General features: G+C 50.1%; 7 protein-coding genes across 7 annotated transcripts; 4 read left to right on the top strand and 3 right to left on the bottom strand.

Moving 5' to 3' along the window:
* Positions 1–117: 117 nt before the first annotated feature.
* Positions 118–1,706, top strand: N7446_011278 (uncharacterized protein; the record flags this gene model as incomplete). Its single annotated transcript, XM_058520020.1, has 4 exons — positions 118–286; positions 343–446; positions 495–566; positions 627–1,706. 4 exons carry the CDS (start codon positions 118–120, stop codon positions 1,704–1,706), a joined length of 1,425 nt encoding a protein of 474 aa, XP_058367544.1.
* A 467-nt stretch (positions 1,707–2,173) lies between these two features.
* On the bottom strand, positions 2,174–2,980 carry N7446_011277 (gluconokinase; the record flags this gene model as incomplete). The annotated part of the gene is made up of 2 exons (XM_058520019.1): positions 2,174–2,626; positions 2,735–2,980. 2 exons carry the CDS (start codon positions 2,978–2,980, stop codon positions 2,174–2,176), a joined length of 699 nt encoding a protein of 232 aa, XP_058367543.1.
* Positions 2,981–4,446: 1,466 nt separating this feature from the next.
* Positions 4,447–6,051, top strand: N7446_011276 (vacuolar protein sorting-associated protein 26; the record flags this gene model as incomplete). The annotated part of the gene is made up of 5 exons (XM_058520018.1): positions 4,447–4,666; positions 4,729–5,201; positions 5,251–5,275; positions 5,386–5,502; positions 5,804–6,051. 5 exons carry the CDS (start codon positions 4,447–4,449, stop codon positions 6,049–6,051), a joined length of 1,083 nt encoding a protein of 360 aa, XP_058367542.1.
* Positions 6,052–6,489: 438 nt separating this feature from the next.
* Positions 6,490–6,801, bottom strand: N7446_011275 (uncharacterized protein; the record flags this gene model as incomplete). Its single annotated transcript, XM_058520017.1, has 1 exon — positions 6,490–6,801. One exon carries the CDS (start codon positions 6,799–6,801, stop codon positions 6,490–6,492), a length of 312 nt encoding a protein of 103 aa, XP_058367541.1.
* Positions 6,802–6,971: 170 nt separating this feature from the next.
* Positions 6,972–11,984, bottom strand: N7446_011274 (uncharacterized protein; the record flags this gene model as incomplete). Its single annotated transcript, XM_058520016.1, has 6 exons — positions 6,972–11,102; positions 11,155–11,243; positions 11,295–11,501; positions 11,552–11,725; positions 11,781–11,847; positions 11,907–11,984. 6 exons carry the CDS (start codon positions 11,982–11,984, stop codon positions 6,972–6,974), a joined length of 4,746 nt encoding a protein of 1,581 aa, XP_058367540.1.
* Positions 11,985–12,202: 218 nt separating this feature from the next.
* Positions 12,203–13,440, top strand: N7446_011273 (E2 ubiquitin-conjugating protein MMS2). Its single transcript, XM_058520015.1, has 5 exons — positions 12,203–12,441; positions 12,512–12,591; positions 12,645–12,770; positions 12,827–12,906; positions 12,961–13,440. The coding sequence occupies exons 1-5, from the start codon at positions 12,369–12,371 to the stop codon at positions 13,019–13,021; spliced, it is 420 nt and encodes a 139-aa protein (XP_058367539.1). The 5' UTR covers positions 12,203–12,368; the 3' UTR covers positions 13,022–13,440.
* Positions 13,441–14,305: 865 nt separating this feature from the next.
* N7446_011272 (LYR motif-containing protein) lies at positions 14,306–15,307 on the top strand (the record flags this gene model as incomplete). The annotated part of the gene is made up of 3 exons (XM_058520014.1): positions 14,306–14,354; positions 14,410–14,567; positions 14,627–15,307. The coding sequence occupies 3 exons, from the start codon at positions 14,306–14,308 to the stop codon at positions 15,305–15,307; spliced, it is 888 nt and encodes a 295-aa protein (XP_058367538.1).
* Between the last annotated feature and the right edge of the window lie 300 nt (positions 15,308–15,607).

Raw genomic sequence — 15,607 nt, 5'->3', positions numbered from 1 at the left:
GCATCGGCGTGCGGGCAGAACACTCGATTGAATAAAGGGACTCAATGCTCTTTCCTCCTTTTCTCAACATCTTCTATGTCTCCTGTGTGTCCTATTCTACATCCTGGCCCTTTGATCATGAGCTTCCGGCGCAGTGGGGGACTCCTCCCCAGCAACTTCCGACCTTGTCTACCCCAGAATCACCTCCGCATTCGCTCCACCTTACCGCCGCTCTTATCCCGGAGGTTTCACGCCAGCTCGCTGCTATGGGGGATCAAGTCACAGGTGTTAAAGGATGTTGGTGAAGGTATGGAGCATTTGGGACCCGTCTTATGTCTCAATTTAGTTGCTTATCGTTGCTAGGTATCACCGAGGTCCAAATCATTCAATGGTATGTGGAGGAGGGAGCGCATATTGAGGAGTGGAAGCCTCTATGTCAGTATCAGTCTGATAAGGCCGTGGACGATGTGAGTTGGTTCTGTTCGAATTGTCTCAATGGGGGCTAACAAGCCCAGATCACATCGAGATATGAGGGTGTTATTAAGAAGCTTCATTTCGAAGCTGACGACACAGTACCTACGGGGAGGGTAAGTCACACATTTCCATGTTTCCCATCTATGTGGATATCTTACTAACAAACTTGATAGGCACTCTGCGATATTGAAGTCGAAGATGGAAAATACCCCGACGATAACCCTCCGCACGAGCCTAGAGCGGATCCACCTGCCCCAGACTCCATTGTGGCTGCAACACAAGCAGCCGAATCCTCTCAAATATCTCCGGCTCCTGATATCCCAAAGGTGGAGATAGCGCCCAAGTCAAAGCACGCAAGTCTCGCAGTCCCAGCGGTACGCGGGCTACTGAAAAGCCATGGCGTGGACATCGTCCAAGTAAACGGAACAGGCAAAGACGGACGAGTAATGAAACAAGACGTCCTCGACTTCGTCGCAGACAGAGATTCACCAACTGGGTCAACGCCACTCCCGACCCAAGCCTCTGTGTCACCAGACACAAGACAAACAGAGTCAATCACCAACCTGACCCCGATCCAATCACAAATGTTCAAGACAATGACCCGATCCCTGAATACCCCACACTTCCTCTACGCAGACGAACTCAAAGTCAACGACATCACGGCCATCCGCAAGAAACTCGCCAGCGACGCCCGCGACCCCAAGAAAATAACTTTCCTCCCTTTTGTCGTTAAAGCCGTCTCCTTAGCCCTAACCGACTACCCAATTCTCAATGCCAAGGTTGATGTTAGCGATCCTAACAAGCCCAAGCTAGTAATGCGCGCCAAGCACAATATCGGGATCGCGATGGATACGCCAAACGGTCTAATCGTCCCGAATATCAAGGACGTCGCCAGTCGTTCGATCTTCGATATTGCCGCTGAGATCGCGCGTCTCAGTGACCTTGGCAAGAATGGGAAATTGACACCAACTGATCTCAGTGGTGGGACTATCACCGTTTCGAATATTGGGAATATCGGCGGTACGTACGTCGCGCCGGTTATTGTGCCGACTGAGGTTGCTATCCTTGGTGTGGGTCGATCGAGGGCTGTTCCGGTCTTTGATGATGCTGGCCAGGTAACACGCGGGGATATGGTTAACTTTAGCTGGAGCGCGGATCATCGTGTTATTGATGGAGCGACTATGGCTCGGATGGGTAATCGGGTCCGTGAGCTAGTTGAGTCGCCGGAGCTTATGCTTTTGAAAATGCGGTGATTAGATCTTGGAATTGGTTAAAATACTGCATCTAGATGTTTATTTCAGGGGGTAGTCATTGTTGTGGCTGTCGCATGACTGCATGTATGGATGTAGAAATCATATGGAATGAAATGAGCATCGATACATTATCATCTATGACCCTGGTCCTTCTATAATGGAGTAAGCTCTCAGATGTGTGGACTACAATTGATGCTCATCCTTGACAAAGAAAGAAGCTGACAAGGATAATGAAATCGATACAGACAATTCAATTGAGATCGTTCGACAAGACACATGATATATCAGAAACCGACTGAAGCCCTCAAAAACGCCAAATCTAAGACAGACCGGCAACACAACCAAAGCCAGTCAACACCAAACACCTAGGAGAGGATCAACGAGACATGTCAAAACAAAACAAAACAAAAACAAAAAAAATGCTAAAAGTCCTCGTCCTCTATGCAATCATACCCCCAGACAAAAGCTCATTCATACTCAGCCAGTTTCTCCGAAACAGCCTGAATAACATTCCTTTGCACATCCTCCACAGATCCCTCAACATTGATAGTAATAGCATCCCACTCGCCCTTCGGCTCCTCCAGCGCAGCAAGCTGTGACTGCACCATACTGCTCTTCATATAGTGCGACTGGCGCTGCGTCACACGCTGCAGGAGGACCGCCTCATCGAGCTTGAGGTAGACGAAGTGGATCTGCACATTGGGCGAGCCGTAGGCGGCGACGCGCATCACGTCACGGTACTTTCGCTTTAGCGCTGAGCAGGCTACTACGACGCCAGTTGGGGGTGTGCTGTTGTTTGCTACCGAGGGGGAGAGGGCCTCGATTGCGGCTTGGCGGAGGGAGATGAGCCAGTCCCAGCGGTCTGCGTCTGTTAGGGGGATGCCTTGGCCCATTTTTTCTTTGTTGGCGGCTGGGTGGTACTATGAGGGTGTTTGTGTTAGTTCATCATTTACTTTTTTGGATTGCCTTTTGGGGTAGATGTTGTCGCAATGAATTGAGTTGGATTGGATTGCCTGTGCTGTACTTACGTCGTCGCCTTCTAGGAATGGGACGCCTAGGTGGGTGCGCAAGACGTTTCCGGCTGTGCTCTTTCCACACCCTGCTGGTCCGGTCACCACCCAGATGTGTTGCATTTGCGTATTCTTGGACTGGTCGTGCAGGGTGGAGGCTCCGTTGGTGAGATCGGGCATGATGCGCGCCTTGCTCACGGGCACTGAGGTCGAGTCTACTTTGGAAGCGTGCGGAGGCTGGGGGCGTTCCCCGGCGGAGAGCATGGTGTCAGGAGGAGGGGGAATGTCCGTGGGAAGTGATGATCTGGTATCAGTTCCAGGGAAATTCGGTTGGGCCGGTGGATGTATGACGATGTACTGATACACGGCACGGACTGGGGGTGTATATGGTGTGTACAACTATAGATTGGAAAACAGCAGAGCAAGTGAAGAAGTGAAGAAAAGTCAGAAAGGAAGAAATGAAGAAAAGGAGGCGTCGCGCGACAGGCTGAAATGCAACTTTTTAACTATGACGGTGGGTCGTGGGGAAAAAGAATCCAGCAGAAGCCGAGTGGGGGAAGATTGAGCCGATCTCTAAAGTCTTATATACACTTATATATTCCATGTTCTTATACTTCTGATATCTCTCTGCTATATCTCAGATATGTTAATTAGAATGCTCAATTGAACTATTGACTTAGTAAGAACCATCTACACCGTGCAATGTTGAATAGGAACAGGAACTGTATGATGTCACGTATTACAATACACACCCCCACGCTAAGACACCGCTGCTTTGGCTCTTCACTTTGCCATTCCCCTGCTACTCTCCCACGGAATTTGTGCCCACATTTCTTTTCCGTGTCTTGCTTCTCTCTCGCTGCTCTGTCCCGTGCCGAAACACCGATGTATTCCCCGAGTCCTCCTTGAGTCGACAACCCCCACACACTGGAATATACCATCCACCCGAGACTCATACACGGATTGCCGAGACTTAATCCCGTGGGATTCCTTGAAACAAGGGAACACAAACATTCCCGGGATTATACGCTCATCCGATAGGACAGGGAAGGGGGGCTATGCGGTTTTCCCCTCGTACAGTGACACCGACAGGGCCCCTGATTGCCGTCTGACCAGCTAGTTTGCACTCAAAATCCGGGGAAGACAGACTCCTGCGGGGTAAACGAATCAAAGCCTTGCTTGGAGAGTATCAGCCAGTTCTTGGGGAGAGTCCATGGTGCCCCTTGACGGGAAGCGGATTCCGACTCCGCCGTTTTCCTGTTTATCCGCTGTCCGGGGTATGTGGGAGAGTAATCTATGATACATCAGAGACAAGAATGGACTGCTGGTCCAATCGGTGGGAATTGCCAGTTATAGTAGGTCTCTTTATGCAGTGGATCTGACATGTCTGAAGTGCATCCCGTAGCGTTAGAGTGCAGCCTACGGGTAGTTTGTAGATCATGCATTCGTAAACCTTGGATACCAAGCCAAAGAGAAGACTACACAGGAGTATGAACAGAAAGCTACACCATTCAAATAGAATTTAGCTATATCCCAACGTATATCCCAAGTGTATACTGCCATAAGTTAACTAAGTTAGTTACTGCCACACTCTGGCCTGCAATGCAAGGCCTCAACATTTGGCTGCGGGGCGGTGTTACGTAAGCAGCCACTCCAGGCCACCGCGCTACAGCTCCAGATCATCAAGCTTCTTGATTTGTGAGCTGCATCTGGCTCAATTCTCTTTCCCCATGGCGTCACTTTTCTTCTCCACCCCTGTCGACATCGATGTCGTCCTTGAAGACCTCGATGAGCGCCAAACCGTCGACGTCAAGCTCGACAAGGGCCGCCGCGAGCGGGTCCCTCTGTACATGGACGGCGAGTCCGTAAAGGGTGCCGTGACAATCAGACCAAAGGATGGCAAGCGGTTGGAGCATACAGGCATCAAGGTGCAATTCATCGGCACGATTGGTGCGTCCGGCATTCCCCGTGGGTTTTGAATGGTGACAGCAGACTAACACGGGAATGCACAGAGATGTTCTACGACCGAGGTAACCACTACGAATTCCTTTCCCTGGTCCAGGAACTCGCCGCGCCTGGAGAGCTGCTGCACCCGCAGACTTTCCCTTTCAACTTCAAGAACGTCGAGAAGCAATACGAATCCTACAATGGCATCAACGTCAAGCTGCGCTACTTTGTTCGCGTGACTGTCTCACGGCGCATGGCGGATGTCGTCCGTGAGAAGGATCTCTGGGTTTACTCGTACCGCATGCCCCCAGAAAACAACAGCCCGATCAAGATGGATGTTGGTATCGAGGACTGTCTGCATATCGAATTCGAATACTCCAAATCCAAGTATCACCTCAAGGATGTGATTGTTGGTCGAATTTATTTCTTGCTCGTGCGGCTTAAGATCAAACATATGGAGTTGTCTATTATTCGGCGGGAGACGACTGGATCGCCGCCAAATCAATATAACGAGAGTGAGACGTTGGTTCGCTTTGAGGTATGTGTTTCTTGGACACGTTGGTATGCGGCTGCTGACTTGTATGCAGATTATGGACGGTTCGCCATCGAGAGGTTAGTGAATATCCCCCAGCTGGGACCCCAACAAGTATCAATCTGCGGCTTGCATTTCTCGAAGATTGGCCAGTGCAAGGTCTGCGTTGAACATAGCTGACTGCCCACAGGCGAAACCATTCCGATCCGGTTGTTCCTTGGCGGCTTTGATTTGACGCCCACTTTCCGAGATGTCAACAAGAAGTATTCGACGAGGTACTACCTGAGCTTGGTGTTGATCGATGAAGGTAGGTTAAACTCCATATACCCCTGCATCATCCCCACAATATTTCATGACGCCCCATGCGGGGATGAGGAGAAGCAAAGACCGAGCAAATGTATGCCTGGAATGACTGCAATAACCGACGGCAACTGAAATTGCCCAATTGATTCAAGTTGGGCCGGTCTAAGTTGCCGATTTGCCTCCGAGTCTATTCCCACCCCCACGCTAGACTGGTCTTGGCATCGGCTCCACTGCTTTACAATACACTCCCACCATACTCCATACACTGCAATGAATTCACTTGAAATATACTAACCCAACCACAGACGCCCGTCGCTACTTCAAACAGTCCGAAATTGCACTCTACCGCCAAGCCCCCGAGATCGCGCCGAATGCTCAAATCGCCCAGCAGCAACAAATCCAGCAACAGATGCTGCTCGAGCAACAGCGTCAGCAGCCTGCTCTCCCACCTGGCTCTGCTACCGCCGGTCCTGGTAGAGAAGTCTCCACGCCTCTTCGGCAGGAGGCTCAACAGGCTCAGCAGGCTCAGCCTGTCCCCGCGCCTACTGCATAGATTGTTCTCATTATCGCTTGCGTCTTCTAGTTCTTGGTACTTGGGGATCTGTTCTTCTATACCCGGCTCCGTCTCTGTTTACTTTCTTCCCTCTACTACCGCTACACTACTACTTTCTTTCTATGTATATCCAGTCCTTGGCCTCTCTCAAGACTACGTCACGATATCATTCTGTAGTCTACAGCCCCTTCTCAGCGCATCGAAATATGACCTCAACTACTGTGACAACACTCTGGATTTGAACCTCTTCAATTCTGAAGCTAATCCCTCGGAAATTCCGATCGTTCTAAAACATAGAAGAAAAATACTCTACCTAGGTACATATATCAATTACCGTGTAGACGGCACAAGTACACAGTAAACATATAGGTACAAAACAAATCCACAACAATAACCAACAATCCAATCTCCATTCGCAATCAATCCATGAAACAGAACCTAAACCTCAACCCTCCCTATTCCCTCCAAAACCCTCCCCAAAGCACCCAAAATCAACCCGTCATCCCTCTCCTTCCCAGCAACCTGCACAGCACGCACAACAAGCGGATAAACCCACTCTAAATGCTTCCGGCAATGACCACCACCACCACCATCCAACCCATCTTGAGCCCCACCAACCGAAACCGAAACCGAAACCGAAATCGTCTTCAGCGCAGGCGGGTCAGGGATAGCAGAAGGCTCACTCTCCAACTCAACCAACTTCAGTAAAAGATGCAGCAAGGCCTTACGGGCAGGTGTAGGCTGCGGCATTAGACCGCGTAATGGCTGGTCTGCGATATATGATTTGAGCGAGACTGCGCAGCGGAGGAGGAGGTATGGTGAGATAGCGCGTGCGAGAAGGGTTTCTGCTTCCGAGGTTGAGCTTGGGGTGGTGGATGTGGATGGAGCCGGATGAGCGGCTAGCTCGAAGAGTGTGTCGATCAAGACATAGGCCATGTGTGGGCGGAGGGTTGGGGGTGGATCGAAGGTCCGGCCTGGACGAACATTGTAGAAGTCTGCCAGGGGGTTTTCATTTCCGTCGATGCTGTTTTGGAAGTTTGGGTTTGGGAGGTCGAAGCGGAGGGGGCGTAGATGAAGGAGGAGTGGAAGAGAGCGTGGGCGAAGTCTCGGCGGATGGAGGCTCTTATGGCTGGGTTGCCGAGGGAGGGGAGAATGAGGGTTTTGAGTCTGGTGAAGGAGGTTATGTCGAAGGTTTCGTCGGTTGTTATTCTTTGTCTTGGAAGGTTGTGGGCTTGGAAGCCGTGGGCGGAGACGATTCCGTTTGTGATTTCGACTATGCGGTGCCAAAATTGGGCTGTTTCAGTTTCGTTGGTGGGTTTGTATTGGCTTTCCACATAGGGCACTGCCACTTGGAGGATGTTTAGGGAAGCTATTGTTGCTTTTTGCCAGAGGTAGGGCTCGCGGTCCTTTCCTTGCCAGGTGTACTTTTGTCCGATTAGAGCGCTGAGGTGCTTGAGCGCGGTTGCGAGTGCGCCGTTTGTGAAGACGTCTTGTTTGATGCCGAATTCGGCGATGTACCAGCCCATTAGGTCAATGATGTTTTTGGAGAATGCTACAAAGGCTGGTTTCCTGGTGTCGTTGCCGGGGCTCCATTTTGAGAGTGTTGAATCGGACAATTCGGCAAGACACAAGAGAATGGCTGGCTGGGAGTCCTCTTTCTCTAAGCATAGCTTTTTGATGCAATCGATGACTAGCGCTTGCACGGCCAGAGGTCGGTCAATATCCAGAGTGTAGCGGGGTGAGACTGAGTTCCACACGAGGAGGCGGAAATGTTCAAGGACCTTCTCAATATGTTCGGTGGTCAGCTGATCTTTGTAGAGATGGTAGATCTGCTGGAATGTCTGTAGGTATGCCAATGCGGCATTTTGATTAGATTGTTCCAGATCAAGGACATCTTCATCGCCAGCCGGGTGGCCGTTTGCCCAAAGAAGCCATGCACACTCGAGGGCATCGTTGCTAAGCTCGCCGGCATTTTGCACCCGGAGTAGGATTGCTGAAAGGCCAGAAAATGTGGCTTCGCTGAACTCCAAGATTTGCAAGTCAACCAAGCCTTGCAAGTACTTCAGGAATCGTTTCCAGGACTGGTCGAACTTCTCGTCCTGCACGAGCGTTTCAAAAAAGTTTGTGATCAGACTGGATGATCCCTTGATCATTACAACTGTTGTGTCAACCCATGACTTGAAATCATCTGCCTTCGTACTGCTCTGCTTATTCTTGGCCTGGATCACCGTGGTCTCAATTCTCTCAATCATCTTGAAAAGGACCATACTTAAGCAAAGACGCCACGCTTTAGGCAAGAGCTGCTGTCCGTAGGCATCGAAAATCCGCAGAAGGGTGTGCACTGCACTGTTTCGGATCTCTGGACGACTGTCTGTTGTGATATCAACGATGCGAAGCAACAACAACAGCCACAGGGAGTTCCGGGAGACAGCAGGATCCTCATCCCGGGCCAATTTGGCTAGCTGCTCTTCATTGACCGACGCATCAACATGACCAATTGAGAACTCCTCGATCTGGCCCTGCAGGAAATCTGAGACATTCCAGAAGAAAGAGGTGGTGGTGAGGGAGATGTTGAAGTCCTGGGTTTGTGACGCAAAGCTAGAGAATGCATTTACCAAGCTGAAGAGACAGGGCGCCGGAAGTAGAGAAAGGAAATCAGAGGCGACGAGATGCAAAGACTTATAGGCAGCTCGAACTAGACGAGGGCCCGCTGGAAGACCTGATGCCCTGCGCTCTAGCGGAGTGGAAGGTTGTTCACCGGCTTCAGACTGTGGAAGATTTTGGAAGACACCCGAGATCAAATCAAAGATCAGATGCCACCCATCCACGAAAGTCTCGGCATACTGTTCCAGGATGTTCCTTAACACCTCCAAGCTCTGCTCATGGATTTCGATAATCGTTATTGGCAAAGACTTGGATGTCTGCATGTCCGAGGAGTAGAGCGAGGTCACTTGGTCCTTCAATGTCTGGAGATTCCTTGTCTGAACCTGATTGTAGACATTCTCGTCGTCTTCGTCTCTCTGTTTCATCGTCAGATAGACAAGCGAATTCACAATCGCATTTGCCTGCAGGCGAAGGTTTGGGCTGATGGTAGTATTGACGGATGCAGAAATGAGACTTTGTGTCAGAAGCCACCATGCCTTGTTGTCATCTTCTTCAAGCGAGGATAGTCTTGAGAGATTTGCCCTGGCTAGTTCATTTCCTTTCTCCAGCACGAATTTCAGCTCCTCGTCTTGCATTCTTGATTTGCCCACTGTGTGCGACACACGCCGAGAACCTTGGTGCAAGCGCCCAGTTCCTTTAGATGATTGTGGCGACCCTGGGATTTGTGATACTTCCTTTGCGGTACCTTCTTGGCGACGCTGCTCTGTAAATGCCGATAGGTTCAACAGAGCAAGCAAAATATCCTCAAAGGATGCACTCGGGAAATCGCTAGTGCTTTCAAGCAGCTTACTAGAAGCAGCCTGAACCGCAATGACCTCGGTCCCAAGATTAGCAGTCGGGACGTCATTTCCTGGGACTGCCGGAGTCTCTCCACCACTGGCCGATTTAACCATTGCACTGGAAGACATCCCAATCACAAGTCCAGTGTATTGAAGTGTCTCAAAAACAATGGACCAGGCCGGCTGATCCAAGGTCGGCCCTAAAGCAATTCCGAGGTTGAGCAATGCCCGCAGGCAAAGGAGATTTCTTGTGCTCAGGGATACCGGAAGACCGTCACCAGCACCTGTTCCTGTAGAATCCAGTTGAATGGAGCTAGAGCGCGGAATATCAACACTTTTTCGTTTCTTTTGAGGCGTGTCATTTTGCTGGGATCCGGTAGCAGTGGAAGATTGTGACTTGTGGCCACCGCCACTTGCAGGCATGGCAGCCTTTCCGAGGGTGGTTAGGAAAGCATCTCGTGGCACTGATAGCCTCAGAAGACCCGCCACATGAGCCAGCTTCTGGAACGCACGAACGAGATTGTGGTAGTACTCGTCATCTAAGGATGCGCGCAAGAAAGTAGAACATGCCGCCAGGACAGCCGGCCAACAATTCTCTATGATCCCTGCACAAGTCTTGATTGCGGAGTACTGAATATGGGACTGCAAATCCAGGGGGTTGATTGGAACATGTGATTTCTTCGTAGGTGAGGTGGACTGTGCTCGCAAGGATTCTCCTGCTGTAAAGTCCTGTGAAGATCTGGCGGAGTCGGGGCCTTCTGTGGGGCTCATAAGTCGGTTCTTGCGTCTTTGCTTCAGATCCGGTACTGTAAGGGGAAGAATAAACTTGGCGAGCCCTTCGGCAAAACTGCTGATACAGTTAAGAACAAGACTGTAAATGTAAGTATCCGGAGGGGGAGGCGGATCTGTCTTATCAAGAAGCTCGATATACGGCGTCCGAACAACACTCCACTGCGTGCTGATCCCAGGCACCTTTGTCTCGCTGGGAGGAACAGTTGATCCAATGACACCAGCAACACCACCGGTTTCCAAGGTTATCTGGTCCTCAGTAGTCGATCTTGAGTGGTCTGCACGCGATGGTACTGTTGATTGGTTGCTTACTCCGATCAAAGCCGGTTTCTCCGAAGCCAGTCGGACAAGCGCGGCCATATGATCGCGGAGAATATTCTTTCTCCCTTCTTCGCCGTCGTACAGTGTATAGATGAGTCGCACAGCTCCTGGCTCAGAGTACAACCCGCGGAAGACCTCCATACACAGAAGTCTCTTCCAAGGTGCCGTCCCATCTGGCTCAAGAAGATGGGTGATGAGACTCAAAGCCATCTCACATTCTGCAGTCAAAAGCGACATGTGGCGCTTAAGAAGTATGAGAAGTATTCGGGCCACTCGAACAGTTTGGGCGAATGAGTATCTCTCAGACAGACAACGGACAGCCAATGGCAATAACCGAACACGCAGCACTTGCGAAAGTTCGGGGTGTCCTACAAAGAGGCGGCCACTGTTCAAAAGAATGCTCTCGATGAGCTCCAGTACAAATGGCGGAGATAGGGTTCTGGTACGCAAGAATTGCAGTTGCTCTCCATCGACCAAACGGCAGAGATCATCCAATACCTAGAACTTGAAGTCAGCGCTAGATGAGGCTGATGATAGGATGCAGACTTACCTGTAATGCATCGTAGGCAAAAATTCCAACATCGATCGATTGGCCATCTACTTTGATGGTTGTGGTGATCTTTGCATCATTGGGGAGCTCTGCAAGATGATTAGCCCAATCCGTGAGAGGTGTTCGGAAGTATAACTAACTGTCTTCGCTCGAGACTCTTTCAAAAGTCGATACCACTAGTTGCTGAAGGGTGGCCGCAGCAGTACTGGAAACTGCAATCGTTTTGCTTGCTTGCAGTGTGGCACAAATTTCCAATGTATTCGCGAGAAGCTCCCCGCTTAAGTCATTGGAATAGTACTGCAAGAGAGAAGGCAAAGACTGCAAAATCTTCAATTGAATATCGAGGCCTATAACTGATCAGTACTGCTTCAAGGTGTTGGGACATCGTGTCGCGTACTTAAGCTCGTTGTCTCTCTCAGCCCTCCGAGTACATCTTTGAGGCGACTTGAAGGCAACGAACGAGATGCAATGAGTCTCTGTAAGCAGATAACACCAATACCGGCAAGCTTCGCGTGCTTAGTATGGCATGCAATGATGAATGGCTCGACAAATTTAGGTTTGCGAACAAGGTCTAATAGACAATTAGCGGTGTAGAACCAAGACGGCATTTGCGATCAAAGACCAACCTGCTGCAATTTGAGCCTCAGAGGTTGATGGCAGAGCCTTGAGCTCATTCAGCGACTGTTCGGCGGCCTGTCGATTGTTCATGGTTAGTACGATGTCCAAGGATATCCTGGAGGTGAAAGACGAACATTTCGGAGATCAGTGTTCTTCCTTCGGGACTCCTGGATAAGGTTGGCAATTTCAGTTTGCAAGAATTGGGAGGACATCTCTGATGCAGGATTGATATATCAACGCATCGCCAGCATTGGCTAAAGCCCGAGGTCCCGACGTCAACAGTATAGGGAGACTTTCGGTTGTGAGTTGATAGGTCGATGTTTGCACACCAGACAAACAGCACAAGTTAGAGCTTTATACCAGGATCATATAATTAATCTGAGCTGCAATGGCTGCGATCTCTCCTATAACGACAATTCCACGATGGGAACAACAAGGCGTGGCATCTCCAACCAGCGCCAAGCTGGCGATACGGCTTATCGCACGTGATATCTCACTCACCGCCCACGCGCCATGCCCCTCTTGAAACATCCCTCTTGTGCCTCCTCCCACTTATTGTGACGTCTATAGACTCTGATCGTTGCTCTGTACTCACCATGTCTGCTAAGGTCCCACGAAACTTCAGACTCCTGGAGGAACTCGACAAAGGAGAGAAGGGTCTGAGCGCAGGTGCGATTGAATCCTACGATCTCCGAAGATGTCCGATCACGAAGTACTGATGCATGTTCCTTGTTCGCAGATGCCTGCTCCTACGGTCTCGCCGACGGCGAGGATATGATGATGAGCAACTGGAACGGTACCATTCTCGGCCCGCCTCACGTTAGTTCTTGCTTTGCCTCCACACGATCAGCCCAATGCTAATCAACAATCAGAGCGTCCACGAAAACCGCATATACAGTGTGAACATCCACTGCGGACCCGACTACCCCGATAACCCTCCCACCATCCAATTCGTCTCTCGCGTCAACATCCCCTGCGTTGACCCCAGCTCCGGCAAGGTATGATAATGCGCGCCAAGACACAAAAGCGTCATCGCTGAGTTATTATGTTGCAGGTGGACCCCACGAAGCTCCCTACTCTTGCTCAGTGGAAGCGCGACTTTACCATGGAGACTGTCTTGATTGAATTGAGACGGTAAGTACAACGTGGAGTGTGTTAATGTTGTGCCGTGTGTTGACCGTTGCCTAGGTACATGGCCTTGCCACAGCATAAGAAATTGCCGCAGCCCCCAGAAGGCTCGAATTTCTGATCCAACATCTGTTTCAGATGGTGCAGACAGATTTACGAGTATCAGGATCGGCTTCCATCTGATTCACTGGCTTTTTCTATCCTTCAATGACCCTACTAGAGCGTGTACAGTCACTGCATGAATGCATCAGGTTTCTTTGGAAATCAGCTCTCGATTCTTATCTTATGACTCGGTATTTATGGAGTGTTGTGTTTTATGAGCCCCTACATTGCGACAGGCGCTGTTTAAGTTACGAATAAACAATGATCTCCCTTTATTCATCGGCAGCTCCGGAGAGTAGGGTGGTTGATCAAGAAATATTTACACGTAGGATCATTCACTGCCAAGAGTTACATAGAGTAGTGGCGAGTGCGGTTCATTCTGAGTGGCAATGTGATCAAGGTGGAGGAGAAGGAGACTAGTCTCGTCGCGTAATCAAGGCTCTCAGCTCGACGAAGGCCCAAGCAGGATGCGCCCTAGTTAATCAAGTAGGTGAAGAACCAACAGGAGCCGTGAAAGCTCAGCCAAAGCCGTAATTACGTTAGATTTATGGGGACTACGGGAGTCCCGGTCTCAAGGAAGTCAGTTCAGGCGTCGAGATCTTCACGCGCCCTGAGCCATTCTCATGAGACGCGCGAGAGACCTCAAACCCATGAAGGGGAAGGGCACAAGCCACATCATCATGGCGTATGTCGAAACATTTGCGGGCCTCTCTTTTCATATAGGCACGAGGAAGTACAAGAGCGAGTACAGTGGGAGCGAGTACACTAGGAATGCATGATCGCACACAGAGGCGACAGCGAGGCGCCAAAGCCAGAGTCCAAATGTGGGAATGAGTCAACACACAACATTATACACAACAAAACATACAATTACGCATCATTGACTAGGAACAGCCAAAGCAGGTAGGAATAGAAAGCTTCTTCTCCAAGCGCCCGGGCAAGCCGAGACAGTTGATGAAAAAAGGTTCGCGTCGATCGGGGGTAGTGTAAGCCCGATGACACAGTGCAACAAGGCATGCGCAAGCACAGAGGCCAAGTTGCGGGATCCAAAAATGAGAATAATCAAAGTGTTTCCAAGAGGAAACTTTCAGAGATTAAACTGAAAAGAACAGATACTACACTTGATCTAAGCCAATAGGCAAAGAGAGCTAAAGAAGAAAGAAAAGAAGAGGAAGTTTGGGGGGAGCAGCGGGTATATATAGGCCTATTGTGTCACGTGACCTCACTGATTTTCCCATTTGGGAAGGTAGATCACATGTCATTTGGAACTTCAATACTCCGTCACCCGCGCATACACGCTGGAATGCATAAGGTGTTGGTTCCTAGCCATTCTAGTGCTCATCGCTTTGCCTGTAAGCTCATCCTTTGCTCTGTTCTACACCTTGACTGACGATCGGGCTTTGATAGGTTTTGCACTCTATCGAGCGCTTCTGCGGCAATGTTGTCCCACCAATACCGCATCATGGCAGGGTGAGAGCAGGTCTCTCGTGAAGAAGAATTTCCGGCGATTTCAGAAACTGCAGAGCCCATCCCAAACGACTAATGCATTGAAGGCAGGCTATGAGGTACACACATTGAATTCTGTCCGTCTCAGAGCTCCTATTAACGATCGTATCGCATACAGGCCCTAAATCTCCTCTCTTCTGCATCCGAGGGCAACAGGCACGATACGCATAAGGTTACGACCCTTCTCGCTCAACACAAGTCACAAAAAGAAAAACATGCCGCCAAGCAAAGGAAGTCTGGGTCCGCAAAGCCTGTCAAACCCATGTCACCCAAGAAAGCTCGAAAAGCAGAGTCAATACGCTTCCAGAAAGAGACTGCGCAGCGACATCCAAATGCTACATCGGTTCTATCCCGTCCTCGACCGCTAGGGTCGCTAGGGGACAAGAAACGGAAAGTCCCGGTACTTGTCAATGCACGCGGCATACCATTCCTGCGCTTTAAGAAGCCACAGCCGAGAAACCTTAGCGACACGCTACGAAAGAAACTCCTCAACCGCTGGGTTTGGATTCAGCGCCGTGAGAGGCTGCAACTTGATATATTGTTCGCCAGGGACGAAGATGATTGGGATCGCATAACCAAGACCGCAGAGCGATCTACCTGGGTTCAGCCTATTCAAGAGTCCCTAGACGATGTTTGTGACAAGGTTGCAAGTTGGGATATGAAAAACAAACAGAATGCGGAGAGTATGTGGGGCATCGTGCTGGCTGAAAGAGCTCTGGCGGAAGAAGAAGCAAGCCAAAAGCAGAAAGATGCAAGCCAACAGCAGGCAGAAGCAAACCAAAGGCAGCCGGAGCAGTGATATCAGTGGTGTGGCTCGCTATGTATCTCTACCAGGCTCCTGCTCTATTGGGACTCTCTGAATCAAGGTACCTGTGATACAGAAACATAGTCATTGTCTATCTCTTCACGTCCACTGCCTTCAGGCCACGTATCCTGTGTCCTCGGTGGTCACCCCGCAACAGACTACGATATCAGCGGTCGATCGAAACCTCAACGGCATTATACATGATGCATCTAACTTTGGACGAATCCCCATCTGTTGATCATAGCTGATCACCGGCCATTGCATGCTGGGGTCCTACCCATTTGTCTATGGTCG

This window comes from Penicillium canescens, assembly GCF_028828765.1.
Source record: "Penicillium canescens strain IBT 15451 chromosome Unknown utg000008l_segment0_segment0, whole genome shotgun sequence".
Lineage (NCBI taxonomy): Eukaryota > Fungi > Ascomycota > Eurotiomycetes > Eurotiales > Aspergillaceae > Penicillium > Penicillium canescens.
Note: the sequence above shows the minus strand (reverse complement) of the source record. Positions and strands in the feature narration are given on the sequence as shown.

Coding starts and splice junctions, on each gene's coding strand:
- N7446_011273 (XM_058520015.1), top strand. CDS start 12,369: ATGTCTGCTAAGGTCCCACGAAACTTCAGACTCCTGGAGGAACTCGAC. Junction 12,771..12,826: donor TTGACCCCAGCTCCGGCAAG/GTATGATAATGC, acceptor ATTATGTTGCAG/GTGGACCCCACGAAGCTCCC. Junction 12,907..12,960: donor GTCTTGATTGAATTGAGACG/GTAAGTACAACG, acceptor ACCGTTGCCTAG/GTACATGGCCTTGCCACAGC.